Source organism: Equus quagga, chromosome 1 (assembly GCF_021613505.1).
Source record: "Equus quagga isolate Etosha38 chromosome 1, UCLA_HA_Equagga_1.0, whole genome shotgun sequence".
In the NCBI taxonomy this organism is placed as follows: Eukaryota; Metazoa; Chordata; class Mammalia; order Perissodactyla; family Equidae; genus Equus; species Equus quagga.
Window position 1 is genome coordinate 69,482,825 of NC_060267.1, and position 18,991 is coordinate 69,501,815.

The following is an 18,991-nucleotide window of genomic DNA, read 5'->3' on the forward strand; positions in this document are numbered from 1 at the left end:
ACTAATGTTCAGTTAAATTTAATAATTATTGTATCAATATGTGCCACACTTTCTGCTAGACACTGGGGATAGGATGTTGAGCAAACAGTCATGGTCCACATTGCAGGTATCATTAATTATGCAGGTCAGTGTGGGAAAAAAGCTTTTTTTGGATATATTGTAAATGTTAAGGAGCCAGCAGTTTTTGTGTGTATTTTTTAGTGACTGTACAGCACCAAGTAATAGCTGTGCCCGCCTCTCTGAACTTGTGCTAGCTTTCTCCAAAAAAAAAAAAAGATATTTTATGTAAAGTAGGTTTAAGTTGGCAGCGTCAGTGGAGTCATCTGAGGGAAAGACCCCATTACTAGAAGTTTTGCCATTACAACTTCATTCTTTTGGGGTAAAGGGTTGTAGAAGCGCAGCCTAGTGTTCTATGTTAGCAGGCAAGCTCTCAAAATCCAGAGTCCTTGCCCAGTGAAGGCCGATAGAGAAAACTTGAGACAGTCACTGTGAAGTGGTGGAAGAGCACTCTGCAGAAAAATTGGAGAGCAGATTTAAAATGTCTAAGAAAACCATCAGGATGCGTAAAAATGTGTGCCCCATGAAGGTGATTGATTGCTCTAGCTGAAGAGTGTCAGACTGAATGAAAGTGGAGGTGTGTTTTGATAATCTTAAGGTAAGAAAAAACATTTATAGTCATCTGGAGTTAGTTTGGAGTGTTAAATTTTCCTCCTTTTAAGGTAATATTCATGGGGTCTGGATTTTCTACTATAGTTCTGACATCACATTATGCAAGCTGATGCCAACTGTACAGATTTCCTGTAATTTATGTTTTGGTGAATATGAACTAATCTGTTCCGGGGTTTATGTCCTAACTTTTCTTGCATGTCACTGCCATTGAAACTTGCATGAAAAGCACTAACTGCCTTCTTTCTCTTCTCCCTGATTTGCTCCAAGGCTGCCAGACAGATCAAGGATAGGTATGGTATAAAACCTACATTTTTCTTTTAGTATTGATATTGAAGTCAGAAATGAAATTCAAGAACAGTTTATTATTAGAATCTCATTGGTTAAAATAAAAATACTTAGTGGCCAGTACAAAAAAAAAAAGAAAAGAAAATGTCTTCTGCATATTTTCTGGACTAAACAATATATCAGCAAGATTTTTTAAAAACATAGTTGTGGACAATTACGTACTTCCAAAAGAATTTCATTTCTGGTATAATATAGTTAGTTTTAGTACAGTTCTTAATTAGCTATGCTAATGGATGGGGAACCATTTAGAAAAACAAAGAATATATATTCCTGGAATGCATTTTTGGTTGTTCTTAAATTATATTAGCATGTCTTATTTTCTGAGACCTCACAGCACTTTAAATAGTCCTCAAGAGCTGAAGCTCGCCGACTTCACTGCTCTTCTGTTTAACACCTTTGTGTTCTCATTCCATCCTGTTCCTGGTGCCATCTCTTTCTATTTCTAATGCCACTATCATCTAGTCTATGGGAAGAGAAAATTAAAGAAAATGATGAAAGACTTTGGCTTAAAAGATCTTTCTCATTGGTGGAGCCAGGATTAAGAAAGGGAATTCATGCTGTAATGAATACACCAAAGGGCTAAAAGAGCAGCTGGCAATTTTTGATGGGGTGACCACAGAAAGGATGGTTTTGATCTGCCTGGCTAGTCACTGAGCATCAATTATAATATTATTACTTAAGGTTTCTTCATTTGAGGATTATGAGTTTCTCTGACAGGCACAGCTCTTCAAAGCACCACTCTGATTCCTAGATTAAATTATTCTTCATTAGATAATTCACAGAATTACTCATTATGGATTATGTGAAAACCAGTGTCTCTTTTGTTAATCTTGGCTGAAGACTTCAGTTCTGTGTTCCTCTCATAGGCTTTTATTTGACTAAAGGCAAGATTCATGTGGCCATTACAGCTTCCTAGCACAAACATTAATTTTTATATTTTTTGTGTATTTTATGTTGGGGAGTGGTTAAAGACATGGATAATTCTTATAAAATCCTGGAGGTAGGAAGGAGGGCATGAGGGCTTGAAGGGGAAAAGTATAGGCTGTATGAGGAATGGCTGCTGGGTAGGTCAGTTTTTTGGGTAAGGCAGAGTTGAGTTTGTGTCTGCTGAAATTCGCCATGAGTAATCCATCTTCCACCCTGGCTAGATTATTCTATTTAGCCACCAGTCCCCTGAGTCCTGCTCTGGTCCCTGATGGTATCAATTAGAAGTCACTTCCTAATGAGACTTTGGGCTGTCCAAAGCCTTTGCGAGAGACCTTGCAAAGTCTTCTCTCGTTCCTCTCCTAGGGATCTGTCTGATTCTGTGCTTTCCAGAATCCTGTCCTCACCCCTGACCTTCTTCTCTTTGTCCAGATTTTTTTTATCAGAACTTGACATTATGATCAGTTTTATGACTGAATGTATTCTTCCATGAAGCTTGACTTCTTTACCTCTTCTTCTAAGCCAGCCTCTTGGGTTGATTTCATCAGTATCCAGGTGATCAGAAGTCAGGGTTCCTTTTTTCTCGGGGCAAACTCTGTTTTTGTTTTTGTTTGTTTTTCAAAGCATGTAATTTTTTTGGCTTCTCACAAAATTTTTACCCCCTGCCTAAGGAACATATCTGGGTCTTGGCTTGATTTTTAGCTTCATGATGTCCAGGTTTTTCTGATGTGGTTTTTGGTGCTCTCCCAGGAAGCAAGCTTCTAGAATTTCATCATCTCCATCTATAATACGAAAATAATTTAAACATACAGTCATAATAATATAATTATTTTCTCTAAAGGAAGAAAGGATTATTCCCTTAGTTGAGGGCAGAAATGGTATTTTAAGGAAGAGTATATAACGTAGCTGAGCAGGAAATCACATATGTAAAAATGAAAGTACCTGTGAGAACTCAGTATTTATTGCTTGCTGTGGTAGAAGTTAGAGAGGAGGAACAGAGGGAGTGAAAGGAAAAACTAAAGACAGAAATGAGAAGATAATACATAGCAGATCTCTAGAACTTTACGAATCACTGATATACCTCCCTGGGTGCTGAGTAATGTTGGAAGATGGTTAGTTGAGGTATGTTGTGGGAATTATTGGTTCTTGAAAGAAAGGCGTCATGAAAGGGAGAGTCAAGTTAATTAGGTAGGTAGTTTGAGGAAATTGAAAGTGTTCATCCATATGTTTTGCAGTTATTTTCTTTTTGCAAAAGTAAAACTAGGAGGTAGAAGGGATCCTTGTATTCAACTTGTACTGTTAGAAATAAGCCAAGAAAGTCAAGGTAAATGAAAACATTCCTAACCACATGGATACTGTAATGTAGAGAATTATCTATGGATTTTAGATATTAGTTTGGGTTTTTAGGCACAATTGTCTAAATATATTCAGTTTAGGGGCCGGCCTGGTGGTGCACCGGTTAAGTGCGCCCATTCCGTGTCGGCAGTCCGGGGTTCGCTGGTTCGGATCCCAGGTGCGGACATGGCACTGCTTGGCATGCCATGCTGTGGTAGGCGTCCCACATATAAAATAGGGGAAGGTGGGCACAGATGTTAGCTCAGGGCCAGCCTTCCTCAGGAAAAAGAGGAGGATTGGCAGCAGTTAGCTCAGGGCTAATCTTCCTCAAAAAAAAAAAAATATATATATATATATATTCATTAAAAATAAAAAGTTCAGTCTTTTGAAAGATTATAGCATTGTTGTACATCTTACTTGATTTATGGACTTTGCAATTTTCATTGACTAAACAATAAAGGTCATTATTCTTGCTTTTAAAAAAAGCTTTGGTAGACCTTTCTAATGCATTTTTGGAAGACATTCTTTTTCTTTGAGGCCATAGTGATTATATGAAGTTGTACAAAGTTTCAGATTTCAGTTCCCTAAAATACTTTCAGATACTTTTTCTCACCAGTTCTCAACAAACATTTAAATAGGTTTAGAAGCAGCCAGATAGGTTCAAACCCATTCATTGATTCGGTGGGCATGTACTAAAAACCGGCCTGAATATAGCTCTTTTGGAAGTCTTCAAATCAGAAGATAATTGGGGCTGTAAGGAACAAAGCATGTAAGCCTGGTAACTAAGAAGTTCCTAACTTCTTATTGATACAATCTGAAATTTTAGTGTTGAGACCTGACAGGTTAGAGTAGTGTGTGTCAGATACTCGGGGGTATGCTCGCTTCGATAAGTGTGAGATCCCGTCCTCGTAAATTATGCTTCAGTGGAGCACTTTCTGCTTGATAAATAGTTGGGCTGTTGTTGACTCATTGTTACTACCGTTAAAGTGATTATTTTCCTAGTTTTAAAATGAAATAAAATAACTGAATACAGCACCAGTTTGGCATTTTTCATCCCCAGGTAACTGCATACAGCACCAAATTCGCTATCTGTCATCCCATTGATCTCTAGGGGAGGTTTGGCAGGTCTGACTCACGAGGCCTGGTATTCCCTTTGTTCCTCCACTCTATTCACTTCCTCTCCCAACTTGTGTGTTAGAAGCACAACACTCAGGAATAGTACTTTTGTATCATTCTTTGACCAAAGATAATAAGGGGACTTACTTTGTGATACTTGTGGAAATTTACTGTAATATAAAAAATTGAAATTTGAGATAAAAGGTGAAGAGAATGTGAAAATTTCTTTTAATCTCTAGTTTTATTTGACAGAACAGGTTCCCCGTACTTTGGGTAAAATGAGGTCTGGTATGACTTCTTTCTTTGTTTTTTATGCCACATTCATCTATTGCATGTTTATTGAATTCTTATTATTCCCATGGATATGGTTTCACAGGGCTGTTTCTCCTCATATCCTTCGATGTAGCTGATGTTGACACATCAGAGTGACACCTGCTAGCATGGTGTTCAGGATCATGATTTCACTTCTCTCCTTTCTCATCCGTGGCCTGTCTTTAGCAGCTACCAAGCTATAGAATACGTGGTCCGTGTACCTCTCCTCTTACTTGAGGCTACATGGAGTAGCTGTGACTACTCGGGAGACGTTGGGATCAGGGTGTGTGTCCAGTTCATTGTTTGGCATGTGAAAAGGAGTGAGGCTGGCATCAGGAAGTCAGTGAGACTGAGTATACAGAGATTCACATGACTCCTGGGTCTGTTAAAGATGATTTATACTGGATGCTTGTCTCTTCTGATATTTGTATTTGTATGCAACTTTATGGAACTGGCTGGAGGAAAGTTTCTTAAAATTATCTTAAATGTCTTTAAAAATATTACACATTTTTTATTTAATTAATTTTCAAAAGACTCTTAAGAGCAAATTTCTATTTAGTTTTGTTACCTTTGTTATAGTTTCTGAAATCACTAGAGTGAAATAATGTCTATCTTTTCATGTTAAATATGATGATACCTGCCACTCTTTTATTTTTATAAGTATGTTTGTGTTTGCCGTAGAGTAACAATGGCTTCAGCCTTTCGCCTTTCTTTGAAACCAAAGGTCAGTGACAACATGACTCATTTAATGGTGGATTTTTCTCAGGAAAGACAGATGCTGCAAACTTTGAAGTTTTTGCCAGGTAAGTGCATATATTACATGTAAGGTTCTGTATAAGAACGTTTTTTTTCTGCAAGATTTTTCTGTAATGAACATTGGAATGTAAATATTAAAGAAGTACAGTGTAATTTTTTTCTTCATTCAGCTAAGAATAATTAAATTTGCTAGTCTTTATTTTTAGAGAATTATTTTACTGGTAATAAAAATTCCATTTTAAGAATCCCATCAAGAGATATCTTTTATTGCTGGTTTGGCAGAGAGAAGCAGCATACCATGATGGAAAACACTGGGTTTTGGGACCAGACTTCTTAGATTTGAATTCTGGCTGCCACTTATTTGCCATGTAACCCTGAACAAGTCATTTAAACTTTGCCTCATTGTCTTCATCTTTAAAATGTGATGTTATCTTTCTAGCGTTTTTATAGGGATTAAATGAACTGAAACCTCTGAAGCACCTGAAAGAGTACCTGTCACATAGTTAACACTCAATGAGTGTTAGCTGCCCTCATTACCATTATTGTTGTGGTGGTTGTTGGCTCAGTTGGAATTTTATTTCCAGTAATAATATGTTAACGTTGGTTTATTAGAGTATTAACATAAGGATATTCCAGCAGCCAAAACCATTTAAAATTGAATCCCAAATTATTGTCCACATGTGAAAGAGCCAATTAAGGACCTTTTGAGTAGTATTCTCCTTTTAGCTAGCATGAAGTAATGTTGTTAGTTGATAGCTAAAACAGTTTGGACATGGTGATTTGGGGCATGAGGAAATCTCTTGAAAGTGACATATTTTACTTAGAGGTGCTTTTTTAGAACTGGCTTTATTTTTTGGAAGTGAGCTGTTTTTGAATAGAGAGTGTTCATCAGATGAAGCCATTGTTTTCTTTGAATATTTGGTCAAGGTCTTTAAAATATGATTGGAAATACAAGGTTAGTAATCATGACATTATAATGGAACTAGTAAGAGTAGTGTAAGTGAAGTGTTAACTTGTGTGGTACAGATCAGAAGTTCTAGAGGAGTTTATAAAAGGAAAAGATGAGAGAAGGAACCATAGTTGTGGAGGAAGAAAGTGTACTTGTCAGTGGATCTCTCCCTGTAAATTGGTCTTTCAGAATTACTAACCATTATATTTTTATTAATACTACTTCTGAATTCAGAAGGAGAATCAGGAGTGGTGGATGATGAATATACACGAGTGTTTTTTTATAAATAAATTACTGAAAAAGCAATCTTCTCACTATTGCTTTCCTTCCTTTGGGTTTTTAATGATGGCGTAGCAGATCAAGGCCATGCCTACTGTACAGTCAGTAGATTGCATGCACAGTTAGGATTTCTACTTTTGGCAAACTGTTGAGACAGTCTGAAGGAATGAGGTACAATGAAAAACAAGAAATCCTTTTGTGGAGGAGTTTCATCCCAAAGAAAAAGTATAGTAGTTTGTTAAAATTTATGAAAGATGAATTCATATCACTAACTTTTTGTATTCTGCTGTAACATAACATTTTCTATAAGATGCAATCAGATTAACTAAAAAAAACCCGAATACCTTCATTCCTCAATAATTCATTCCATAAACACCACAAAACTCAACTCTATACCGCATTATGTATAGTAACATGAGATGTGAACTTAGCAGAGTCTGAAAAATGGAAATGATGATGATGGATGATAATAATTACAAGTCATTTTCTTCTACTCTAAGCCATTTTTTATACACTGAAACTGAGAGTTTATATCCTTCTCCTTTCTGAGCTTCCACAGTTGAGAAGAGAAACATGTTTGTGGCAATGTTGATGCCACTTGTCCTTTTACGTTCATGTGCAGAGAAAACCTTAGTAAAATTCTCGGACCAATTTCCACACTATTGCTAGTTAACTGTTGCTTTATGGAAATTGCTGTGAATTGCTTTCCATTATCATTTCCAGAGAGAGTTTTGCATTGCCTAAGTAATGATTTTATAAGTTTACAAGTTTACCACCTTTCATCTTCCCCTTAAGTTTTATTCCTCGTTTGATGAACTCTTCTCTTACTTCTGTACAGAATCTTGGGTGAACTTCCCACATACTAAATCCAAGTCAACCTTAATTTGACCTATCACTCTTCAATTATCTAAATTTTCTTTTTCCCTCCCGAGTATCACCGTTTTCTTGGATTCTTTTTCATGTTTACCTCAGTTACCCCGTTAGCAGTTTGCTTTCTTTGGGGGCCATTATTCACAAGAAAGAAGAATCTATTTGCAGTACATTGAGATGTAGGTAGTTAGCCAGAACCATTAACAAATTAAGTGACTCTCTCTTTATACCAGCCTCTTGGGACTTTCAGTGCAGGTTTTTGACTCGGTAAAATTATACAATTACTAGATGCCAAAGGCCTTTACCTTTCCTCACATGTAGGCAATGCAGAGCATATTAAATTCATTAATGCCTGTGGTCTGTTCTCTTGGCAATGAATAGTACCTGTATTGCTTATGTTCCACTCATAGAGATAGACATGTCATGTATTATAGGGACGAAAACCCTACAAGATAGATGAAGGAAATTAACCATAATGACAAATGATATATACTTCTTTGGTTCTGTCTAACTAATAAGATATATCAGATTGTAAGTATTTATTGTAAAATAACGCACATACAAGAGTTGAACTTTGGAGTCTATAGTTAATAGAGATCAACTGTCCTACCTCTCTCCCTGCTTCCCTTTCTTACTAGTTAGGCTTGAAGATTTAAACCTGATATCAAATTCCTTTCATCTTAGTCTTGATTATTGTATCTAAGACATTTGGTTTACTTTATTATTTGTTAGGTTTCACATTGCTTTGCACTTTAGCTTTTGTGTGTAATTCCTTTGTTATTATTGTTGTAGTTTTTTTTTTCAACTAATACTTTGCTTTTTAGAACAGGTTTAGGTTTATGGAAAATTGCTCAGATAATACAGAGAGTTACCACATACCCCTGCCTCCCCCACATACAGTTTGCCTATAATTAACATCTTGTGTTAGTGTGATACATTTGTTGTAGTTGATGAGCTAATAATGATACATTATTATTAACTAAAGTCCATAGTTTACATGAGGGTGCACTCTGTGTTATCCAGTTCTATGGGTTTTGACAAATGTATAATGTCATGTATCTACCGTTATGTCATACAGAATAGTTTCACTGCCCTGAAATTCCCTGTACTCTGCCTGTTCATCCCTTGTATTCTGCAGCCTTGATATAATTGCTTCTTAGTTCTAGGAATTCTTTTGTTGATTCTTCGGGATTTTCTACATAGATAGTGTGTCATCAGTGAACAAAGACGGTTCTGTTTCTTCCTTCCTAATCTGTATACATTTTATTTCCTTTTCTTGTCTTGTTTCATTTAGCTAGAACTTCCAGAGTGGTGAGAGGGGACATCCTTGTCTTAGGGGAAGCCTATCTAGTTTCTCAACATTAAGTACGATGATAACTGTAGGTTTTTTGTAGATATTCTTTATCAAGTAACGCTCCCTTCTATTCCTAGTTTGCTGAGAGTTTTTGTCATGAATTGGTGTTGGATTTTGTGAGATATTTTTTTCTCCATCTATTCATATGATCATCTGATTTTTCTTCCACCGATATGATGTTACATTAATTGATTTAGAATGTGGCACCAAGCTTGCATACTTGGAGTAAATATTTTAAAACTTTTTTTTTAGCAACAAAATGTCTAGATACAATACCTGTACAGTTTCATATTTCAGACACATCTGTCTTTGGAGGACCATGTTCTCCAGTTAACCTTTTGTTATGTTAATGGAACATAGGTTAGTGTTGAGGAGCTATGGAAAATCTTGTTTATGGAGATGAAATTGATTAATGTTTATACATGTTAATTGTGGCTCGTTCACCCAAGTTTATTTTAATGAATCATAGAACTGTTTGGAGAAACATTTAAAAACCCTTAAGTATTTTTTGGGGTTTGGGACATTTTTATTTAGTGCTGAGAAATTACAATTCTTTTATAAACAAGACTTAAAAAAATACATTGGAGATATCTTGAATTATTTTAATCACTAGATTCAAACCGTTAATGTGTTTTGTCAATAGTGATTTATGTTCTACAGATGTTTGAAATAGCAGATGAAAAGTATGTGTTGAGAAGTAACAAGTTATTCTTGATCCTTTATCCTTAGCATGTTTCCTTTGCTTTTTGCTAGCTAGGATTGTAACAACCTTGAAATATGAGTCTATGAAAAAACTTTGAAACGTGAATTTTTAAACGGAGCTTTGAAAAATAGTTTGTTGCCTTTATAGGGTATCCCTTCTCTTAGCCTGACTCAACTGAACAGTTCAAAAGCAACATGAAAAAGCATGGTTTGAATGACAAACATAAATATTGGATTGGTGCTATAGTAAATGAGAAATGAGCCTTTTCTTTTCCCTTCAGTCCCCAAAGCTCCAGAGATAGATCCAGTCGAGTGTCTGGTGGCTGACAACTCTGTCACGGTAGCTTGGAGAATGCCAGAAGAAGATAACAAGATTGACCATTTTATACTGGAATATAGGAAAACTAATTTTGATGGACTTCCACGCGTAAAGGATGAGCGATGCTGGGAGATCATTGATAATATTAAGGGTACTGAATATACGCTATCAGGTAAAATGACTGCATTCATCCATCTCATTCTCAGAAAATAAGTGTAATTGTGAAAAATATTTGAATTACTTTAAAAGATAAAGTTATTAAGTTTCTTTGCCAAGCTGACTTTTTATATGTTTATTATAGAGGTGAATTTCTCTTAAAATATCAAGAAAACCTTCATTTTAATTACTTCTGGATATTTGCCACCTGCCTGGCAAAACCATGTATGTAAAGCACATGTGAAGGGATGTTCTGGAAACAATATTTCAGAGTTACATTTAATTTTTTTTAAAGATTTTATCTTTCCTTTTTCTCCCCAAAGCACCCTGATACATAGGTACATAGTTGTGTATTTCTAGTTGTGGGTCCTTCCAGTTACGGCATGTGGGATGCCACCTCAGCATGGCTCGATGAGCGGTGCCATGTCAGTGCCCAGGATTCGAACTGGCAAAACCCTGGGCTGCTGAAGCAGAGCACATGAACTTAACCACTCAGCCACGGGGCTGGCCCCTAACATTTAATTTTTACCTTGATTTTCTAACAATAAAAAGTTGTCATCTTTTTAGATGCACACACTACATTTAGGTGATACTGTAAATAGTGTTGCCTTTGCCCTTTTGTGATACTTTCATGGAAATACCTAAAGTAGAGCTGTGACTTGGTGTTAGAAATTTGTGTGTTGGCCTTTTGAAAGTCTTTAAAAAGATACCTCCATATATAGGGGACTTGGGATATTTGAAATGGCTGAATATTGCCTGAGTTGTTCAATGCTTGTTATGCATGAGCAGTAACATTACCATTATTGAGCACTTAACAGTTTGTCAGGAGCTAGGCTGAAGTGTGTTACATAGTACATCTCATTTAATCAGTAAAATACATCTCATTTACTCTGTACAATTATGAGGTTGGTTTTATCATGTCTATTTTATAGATACAGAACTGTGGCCTCATCAAGTTGTTGAAGGTTCCGTAGTAATTTTTGGACTGAGATTTTAATCTAGACCTGACTAATTTCAAAGTTTTGCTGTTAATCATTATGCTTCACTTTCTCTTTAAATTCATATTTCACATAAAAGACAATGTTTCATTAATATAAAAATTCTTTACCTGTCTGCTCTCCAAAAATTGAATATGTTATTTTAAATTGTAGCGTCTATCCTCGAATGAAACATTACTTTTAATGATGCTTGAGAGTACCTTTTTATCACTAGGTTTTAAAAAACCCATTGATAAACTGTATAGTTTATTTCTTTTGAAGAAAATAATAGATAAATCATTATACCTTTTATTTCGGGCATTATCACCCTTCTAACATAGATTTGTACTCTTCCTGAGTAAAGAGATAGTTCCAAGGAGGGAAAAATGTCTGTTTGAAGGTTCATACTCACACTTTTGGAGATTTCTTTACTTTTCATATCTGAAAACCATTTTCATTTTTTCAGGCTTAAAGTTTGATTCGAAATATATGAATTTCAGAGTGCGAGCTTGTAACAAGGCTGTGGCTGGAGAGTATTCTGATCCTGTGACTCTAGAGACCAAAGGTAAAATCAATAGCTGTTTAAACAGCATAAAACGAGTTAACATCTGAAGTTATTCAAGACTTTGTGACAGAAAGCATTTCCTGTGTGGTTGCATTCCTTACACACACGCGTACACACACACACACAACACGGAATTCCCAGCAGTAGGAATTTTAAATAGTTGGGGAAATTAGGACTACAGTACTGGTTTTCATTAGTCTTTTCTTTATCATGATAATCAGATGGGTAAAATAGATTGAGGTGATGGTGTTATATTCTCTGGTGGGTGCTTAGTTTACAAATTTCAGTCTGGTTTAAATACATAAGTGTCACTGAGGTTTGCCCAGAGTTTTCCCAGGGAATGGATTGTGACTCCATGATGGGGAAATACCTTTTCAGTTTAGTTGAAGTCCTCTCTGTTTTCTTAAATCTTATTGTAGAAATTAACATTTGTATAGCTTATTAATGTTTGCAAAGCACTATGACAGTTCTTCATTTGATTATTAAAGCTATCTTGAGAGATCAGTAGAATAGATATTATTGATTTTGCAGTGGAAAGTGAAATTCAAATATGTGAAATGACTTGCTTGCAATCCCCAGGATTAGCTTGGAAAGGTGTGAATAAGCATATATTTCCCAGTTCTGTGCCAGCTCTTATTGTGGGCCTGGAGCCTGGGTATTTCTAGTTCCTGAGAGCAATTTGGAATTAGTTAAAACTCCCTAGAATAAGATATTTTAACACAGAGTATTTTTCAGATATTTATCAATTTGAAGGCCATGATGTTAGAGATCTTTCCAGTTGTGAAATGGTAATTGACTGGGTTTACTTCCAGAGTCAGATTCTACCCATTGTTTTAGGTACTTGGACCTCACAGTGTCCCACTGACCTCTAGTTCATGTAGTATTTGAATAGGTTTGCATGCCAGAAGCTTGATATGATCTGGAGGATGACATAAAAATATCGTATCAGAATAAAACAAAATATGAGGCCCATAAGTTATTGACAAGACAAAATCAGAAAATATGTTTGTATCACAAAGGTAAAAAAAAAACAAAACAAAACTAAGTTGAAGTAATTTGTTTGGATTAGCAAATGTTTTTATTTGAGAACTCAGTCAGGCAGAAAATGCAATTACTTTGAATTACTTGTTATCAAACTGAGACATTACTGTGGTTTCCTTAGAGATTTTTACCATTTCAAAGTATAATCATATTTACAGACAGACAATCTTTTCTACATAACTTGAACTGTTTTAGCCCTTGTCAGGTAAAACTGTATCATTATTATTATTCTCCTTCAGGAGTATCATATCTTTTTATTTCTTTTGTTCCTTCTAATTTACCCTTTATAATTAGTGACCAAACTTGGACCTAAATGTGGTGAATTGTACATTTCTGTGCAGATTCCATAGATTCAGAAAAATGAACAGCTGGCTTGTAGTTTCCCTGGAGCTGGGCTGGCTGCTCCTGTTAGCAGTGTCTGGATCTTCCTAGTCCAGTTCTTGGTCTTAGTATTTATAGTAAAAGACTAAGTCGATTTTAGTCCTTTCGAGCATTTCTCACTGTGGAACAAATCCCCTGGGGTGAAGATAGACTGAAACTCGACTCTGAGGCCCGCTGAGCAGTGATTCTGACGCTCAGGGAGACACAGAGTAAAATTTGTCTCTTAAGTGGCTGTGGGTAACAGATTTTCTAAGGTTATTCCATCCCATTGGAGTGGCTACTAATGACAGCAAGAGCTCCAGAGGAAAAGTCCAGATTTAAAAAAATTGACACACTGAACAATTTATTACTGATTTTTTTGGCTTGCTGCAGCCATTTTTGACCAACCAATAGAAATAAGTATATGAACAAAGAACTGGATGGAAAGGGAGAGCGATGGAGATTAAATAATTGAGGCCTACCAAAATTTCATATCCTGCCACTTATGGTGCTTGAGTGGAAAATGGTGAACATTGTTAATTTCTGACTCTCCAGTGTATGTAGAACTATTTCTTCTGTCATTGGAATTGTCAAAAGTGATGAGTAATAGAAATTCTTATGTCCAGAATTTTTGAAATGTATTATCCTTTACTTCCTTGTAAAGGTAAATGAAATGATATTACTCACAAATTACTCTCTAGCCTCAAAAGCCAGTGGCTATGATATAATTTTGCAATACCAAGAAAGCCACCACCAACACAAATTAAACACATGAAACATATCTGCGCTCTGATTTTTTTGTACTTCGTTTTCACAGCCTTTTAAAGATATGGAAACTAATAGGTAGCTATACTACAGGGCTTATATGAGAGATGGGACTAACATTTGAGACCTCACTTTTGAGACCAGCTTTTTTTTTTTTTTTTAACTATTCAGTATTATCCCTGTTACCTTAGGCTCTGTGACTTAGTTGAGGTCTCCTAAAAGGATAGTATCTAAAAAAAAAAAAAAGGAGAGGGATAAAAGATTACCCTGCGATTGAAACCCATGCCTTTCTGTTTGGGTGCTGTGGTGTTTGATAAGTCTGGTCTCAGGCGGCTTGGTGGTGATACCTTTTCTTGCCAGCCTTGACGCCACCCGTCTCTCCATCATATCATACATTAGGGAGAAGCCTTAGGATTTTTTTCTTTCCTTTTATTTTTCTTAAAGAAAACAGCCTTAGAATTTTAACAAGCAACTGCGAATTGATGGCACTTTAGAGTTATATCCACTTTTTCTCTCTCTCAAAAACGTAGATACCCTCACATGTATTACCTAATAGCTAATATAGAGGTTAACCCTGTTTTTTTAAGGCAGCTCATTCTTGGTAGAACAGGGTCTCAATTTTGCTTAGTCCTAACTTTTCAGTAACCTACCTATTAAGGAATTCTATTTCCATTTTTACCGGAAAGCTGTATTATTTCTGCTTTCTGTAAGTTCATTTCTGTTAACATGCAGATTTTGAAAGCTATTAACTTATTTGCATAGTATGACACTTAGTAGAAGCAGTTATGGTCAGTAGATTTGTATTGAGAATGTTGTTTTATAAGTAAAGGGAATGAACAATGGGTCAGATGCATAGTTGAAATTAAAGCACTCTTTACAGAACAGTAGAAGATAAAAGGATTCTTGATGCACTAGTAACTGTTATGCTTTCTATGTGAATATTTTGTTGTTTGGTGATGTATCCTTAAGTGAAATGGGGTATTGTAAAGGAATATTTCTTCAATGAGTAATTACCAGAAATTTGAATTTTTTGGAGGGAAATAGAAGCAGATTAGTTGCTAACTATGTAGTAGATGATACCTTGCTTAAGACACAAATTCTAGGAATTGCATTTTAAAATAGGAGGAGCTGTGCATTACTCAGCTGTGAATCAGTACATTTTAATGATTTACCCTCAATTTCCAAAGAGAGAAGATAATACCTTGTTACACTAATTTCATAAATTACCCGTTCTGAGTAAGCCTTGTGAATAGTACAGGTAGTTCCTCAAAATACCAAATAATTTGAAAAGCAGTTTGGGTTTGTGTTTTTTTTTTAATTTGTTTTCATTTAAGTAGCCGTTTCTCCCCTCTGCCCTTTGCCATGTAAATCATCTCTAGCTCTATCATCTGGATCGGTTCCCTTGCTTCTGCCATCCTAGCCCATTTCCCCGTGCTTGTCTTAATTTGAAACTAGTGAGAGTTTAAATATGAAATTAAGTATTAGAGCATCCGAGAAAATGTGTGTGTGCCAGGCTCTATAATTTTTTACATCATATCACTTTCTCCTCATCCTTCATTCTGCCAGCTCCTCTTCCTAGTCATAACAATCAACTGGTAATCAACGGATATTCTAATAACAGGAAATTGAGCTTATTTTGTGGTGATGGAGATTCCAGTAGAAGGAATAGCAGAAACACCAGTGGCCATGCACGTACATTGTATTTAGTGCAGTATATAGGCTATATAGAAAAGAATAATGGGAAATATTGTAGGAATTAGTAAATTATGGCCTTACCTTTAGGGACTTTAAATGCCAGGATTAGGAATTTGAACATTATTCTCTGTATCCAGTGTTGAATCAGTTGAATAAGGAAAATAATATGATGATAGTTATGTTTCAAAAAGTAGAGATATGCTACATTTTTTTAAAAATTGAAATATTCTTTTGGATAGCGCTTAACTTCAATTTGGATAACTCATCATCCCATTTGAACCTGAGAGTTGAAGATACCTGTGTAGAGTGGGATCCTACTGGAGGAAAAGGTCAAGAAAAAGTTAAAGGAAAAGAGAACAAGGGCAGGTAAGCTAGTTCATTAAATCTGTTATCATGACAATGCTTGTACGGTGATTCTTATATGACAGTAACTTATGATTCTTATTCTCTATATCTATATGATTTGTGATATATTAATAACACCAAAGGGAAGAATATAACATTGTGTGTCAAAACTTGAATTTGTTATTAACATTTTTCATTACTTTTTCTCAGTTTATTTCCTGATCCTCTTCTTATTTATACATTTTTATTTCAGTATTCCATTTCTTTAAAGTTTTATCTACAGCAACTTGAACTGCTTAGAGAGAAGTTGCTAGTATAGTTCCTGAATTTTAGACTTAGAGATCACCTGTCTTATCTGAAGGTCTGCATTGAACGACAACTTGTAGCATATACAACCCAGTGTCTTGCCCCTGATTAGCAACCTTGTGAACTAAAGAGGCAGCCTTAGACCTTTTGTTGTTGTCAGACTTATTTAGATAGTCTCAAAGTATGGGGGCCTCTGTTTCTAATGGAGGAAAATTTTGCTCAAACTGAAATAAGGTAATACCACTGTGAGTTACAACAGTGAATAAAAGAAGATTTCCTCAGCAGGCTTTTGATCTAATCTTAGTGTAAGCTGTTAAATTTGAGTTGTAAAGCAGTCTCTTAACAGTTACCTATTTTTATCTGACAGTGGCCATGTTACTTCACTGAAGAAGCATACAAGGTGATGATCTCTGTCTGTCTAGTTCTAGGACTTAGTGTATCTAGCTTGGCTGAATAACTTTAATTTTTCTTTTAACCAATAAGCAGAAGCCATTGCAGCAGCCTTCATAAGCTAAAACATTGCTCTGTGTAGACTGTCTGTATTGGTAGCTTATGTTTTGAATTTACAGCATTATAGTATGCTACATATTATTTGGATTTTATTGTATATGATAACAAAACAATAAGCTCTGCTTTAAAGTCTTTCTTGAATTATTTTCCCTCTTCTTATTTTTCTCTGCACTTACTTATACCTGGCATCTTTCTTGTTGTGCTGTATTCAATATATCTAATGTTACAGCTTTGCTTTTATTTGTATTTGACACAAGGCAAGTTTGAAGTGTTCTATATTTTATAATAATCATGCAGTTTCAAAAGCATCAAGGATAAAAAATGAAGGTCATTACTGAAATTATTAGAACAGTGCCAGAAAGATGAATCAATTCAAATTGCATGAGGAATAATGTGCTAATTTGAAGATACCACATATCTTTACCAGAAATCAGAATGTTTTCTCTTTTCAAAATTATCTTCCTCTCTTTTTTTCTAGTTTATTTGCTCATTGTTGGTGAAAGTAATTTCATAGTTAGCATATTATAAATTGTAAAATGTTGCTGGATTTAATAGATTCTATGAAGTTTTGTTTGATCACTTGGAGATTTTTAGACTGCTTGTATTTAGCATTTCAGATCACGGTATTTCTCTTTCTCCTTCCCTCCTTTTAAGGGTATTTTATATGTAGGCTCTTTCTGGAATGTTAGACACATTTATTCTTTCTGTAAATATTTGTTCACTGTAGGATGTCACTGGATGTGTGAGGTTTATAGGGATAAACACTGTCCCTGCCTTCAATAAGTTTGCCCCTAACTTATGTAGATGAGATATATGTCTATATACAAATAACAGTAATACAAGGTAGAGATTATGTGTAATGGTAAGTGTGAATAAAGGCATTTAGAGGAAGAAAAATGTCCTGAGCTGCCAGGTGTTGAAGTGGTCAGTTAGGACAATGAACCAAACTGAAAGTAACAATCAAGCCTTTGTTTACTTACTGTGGTACTATAAGCAAAAAGCCACAAAGAAAAGGGTGCCAGCTTTCCCAGTTTTCCATTTTTTGTTTGTTGGTTTTTTATTGAGTTTGACCCAGTGTTCCATTCTTCCTGACAGAATGGCTCTGGGTGAGGGTCAGGTAAATCAGCAGATCGCAGATGGAGGATTTCTGGAGGGTTGTCTCATGGCTGAGGAAGCCCCAGACAAAAGGCTCCTCCTATTGATTTGTGGACTTGAGGGCCAAGAAGATGAGGAGGAAGAAAAAGTTAGGATTAGAAAAGTATTGAGACAGAGTGGAGCAAAGTACCTTCAAACTCCTCCCCCTACCCCTGCCCCCTTTAAGGAGGTCTCCCAGAGTGAGCTGAAAAGAGTCAGCTTCAGACCCCCCTGTCATAAGGGGGCCTCTGAATAGAGGTGTCTAAGCTAGGAGTGCAGATACGCATAGGACCATGGCCTGGTGGGGGTGACTGCAGCTCCCTCCAGAGTGAACTGGCTGTGCACCAGGTCTCCTGTGGGGAGGGCAGCGCCCCCAAGCCCGCCAGTAAAGCCTTCATGAGTGCCTGTGGTTGGGACTCAAAGATCACATTTAGGATTTTGGCCTGGAGCTGGGCTCCTCAGACGAGTTATTTAGTCTGGTAGGATCTGGGGGACCTTTATTGAGGGAACGTTATTTAGGCTGCTTCTCAAGGAAGTGGAACAACGTGTGGCATTTGGACTTGCCGTGAGAGGGAACAACAGGAGGAAAGGCACTGAAGCAGATTGTGTGAGCTTAAGGAACATTTCAGCAGGTACATTGAGCTGAACAGTGCTCTCCATGGGTGAGAAGGCTAGAAAAGCAGATTGGGGCCAAATCAAGAACCTGAAATGCCAAGCTAAGTCGTTTGCAGGCAGTCAGGAACTACTTAAAGATTTTAAAGTGGGAGGATCAGTTAGGTTTATCTGGTATCAGTGAACAAGATGAATTGGGTCGCAAGAAGATCATTTGGGAAGCTGGTAAAACACGTAGATCGTGTTAGACTTAAGACAAAAGCTGTTGTACTTGCAAAAATATACTTAGAGTTGGAAGTCTAGAATGCTGCAGTGGAAGAGTTCTCTTTTATTTAACTTTTCTCTGAAATTTAAACTGACATTCTCAGTAGTTATGTCTCTCTTTATTTTCTCCATGCTTTCCCTTTCTCTGTTTACTACTGGTAAGTTGTAAATTTTTTGTTTTTTAAATACAGTGATTCAATATAATTAAAATGTTATTTTAAAAATATTTTTGGGATTTGATCTATTTTGACTCTTTGAGAGTTAGTAAAAGGCCTAATCTAATAGAAGGGGAGGTCAGGTTGGATCTTGTCCATTGTAGTAGGAGAAATGC

General features: G+C 36.1%; 1 protein-coding gene across 3 annotated transcripts in view; it reads left to right on the forward strand.

The window, feature by feature from the left end:
• The window catches only part of FSD1L (fibronectin type III and SPRY domain containing 1 like), a 61,772-nt gene that overhangs the window by 27,475 nt on the left and 15,306 nt on the right, over positions 1-18,991 (forward strand). For 2 of the 3 annotated variants that reach the window (XM_046645228.1, XM_046645244.1), the window contains exons 5-10: positions 937-959; positions 5,383-5,504; positions 9,893-10,102; positions 11,530-11,628; positions 15,729-15,855; positions 16,508-16,540. In XM_046645228.1, coding sequence (XP_046501184.1) covers positions 937-959; positions 5,383-5,504; positions 9,893-10,102; positions 11,530-11,628; positions 15,729-15,855; positions 16,508-16,540 — 614 coding nt within the window. The remainder of the gene's footprint in view (positions 1-936; positions 960-5,382; positions 5,505-9,892; positions 10,103-11,529; positions 11,629-15,728; positions 15,856-16,507; positions 16,541-18,991) is intronic. The other variant, XM_046645237.1, reaches the window with a different exon arrangement.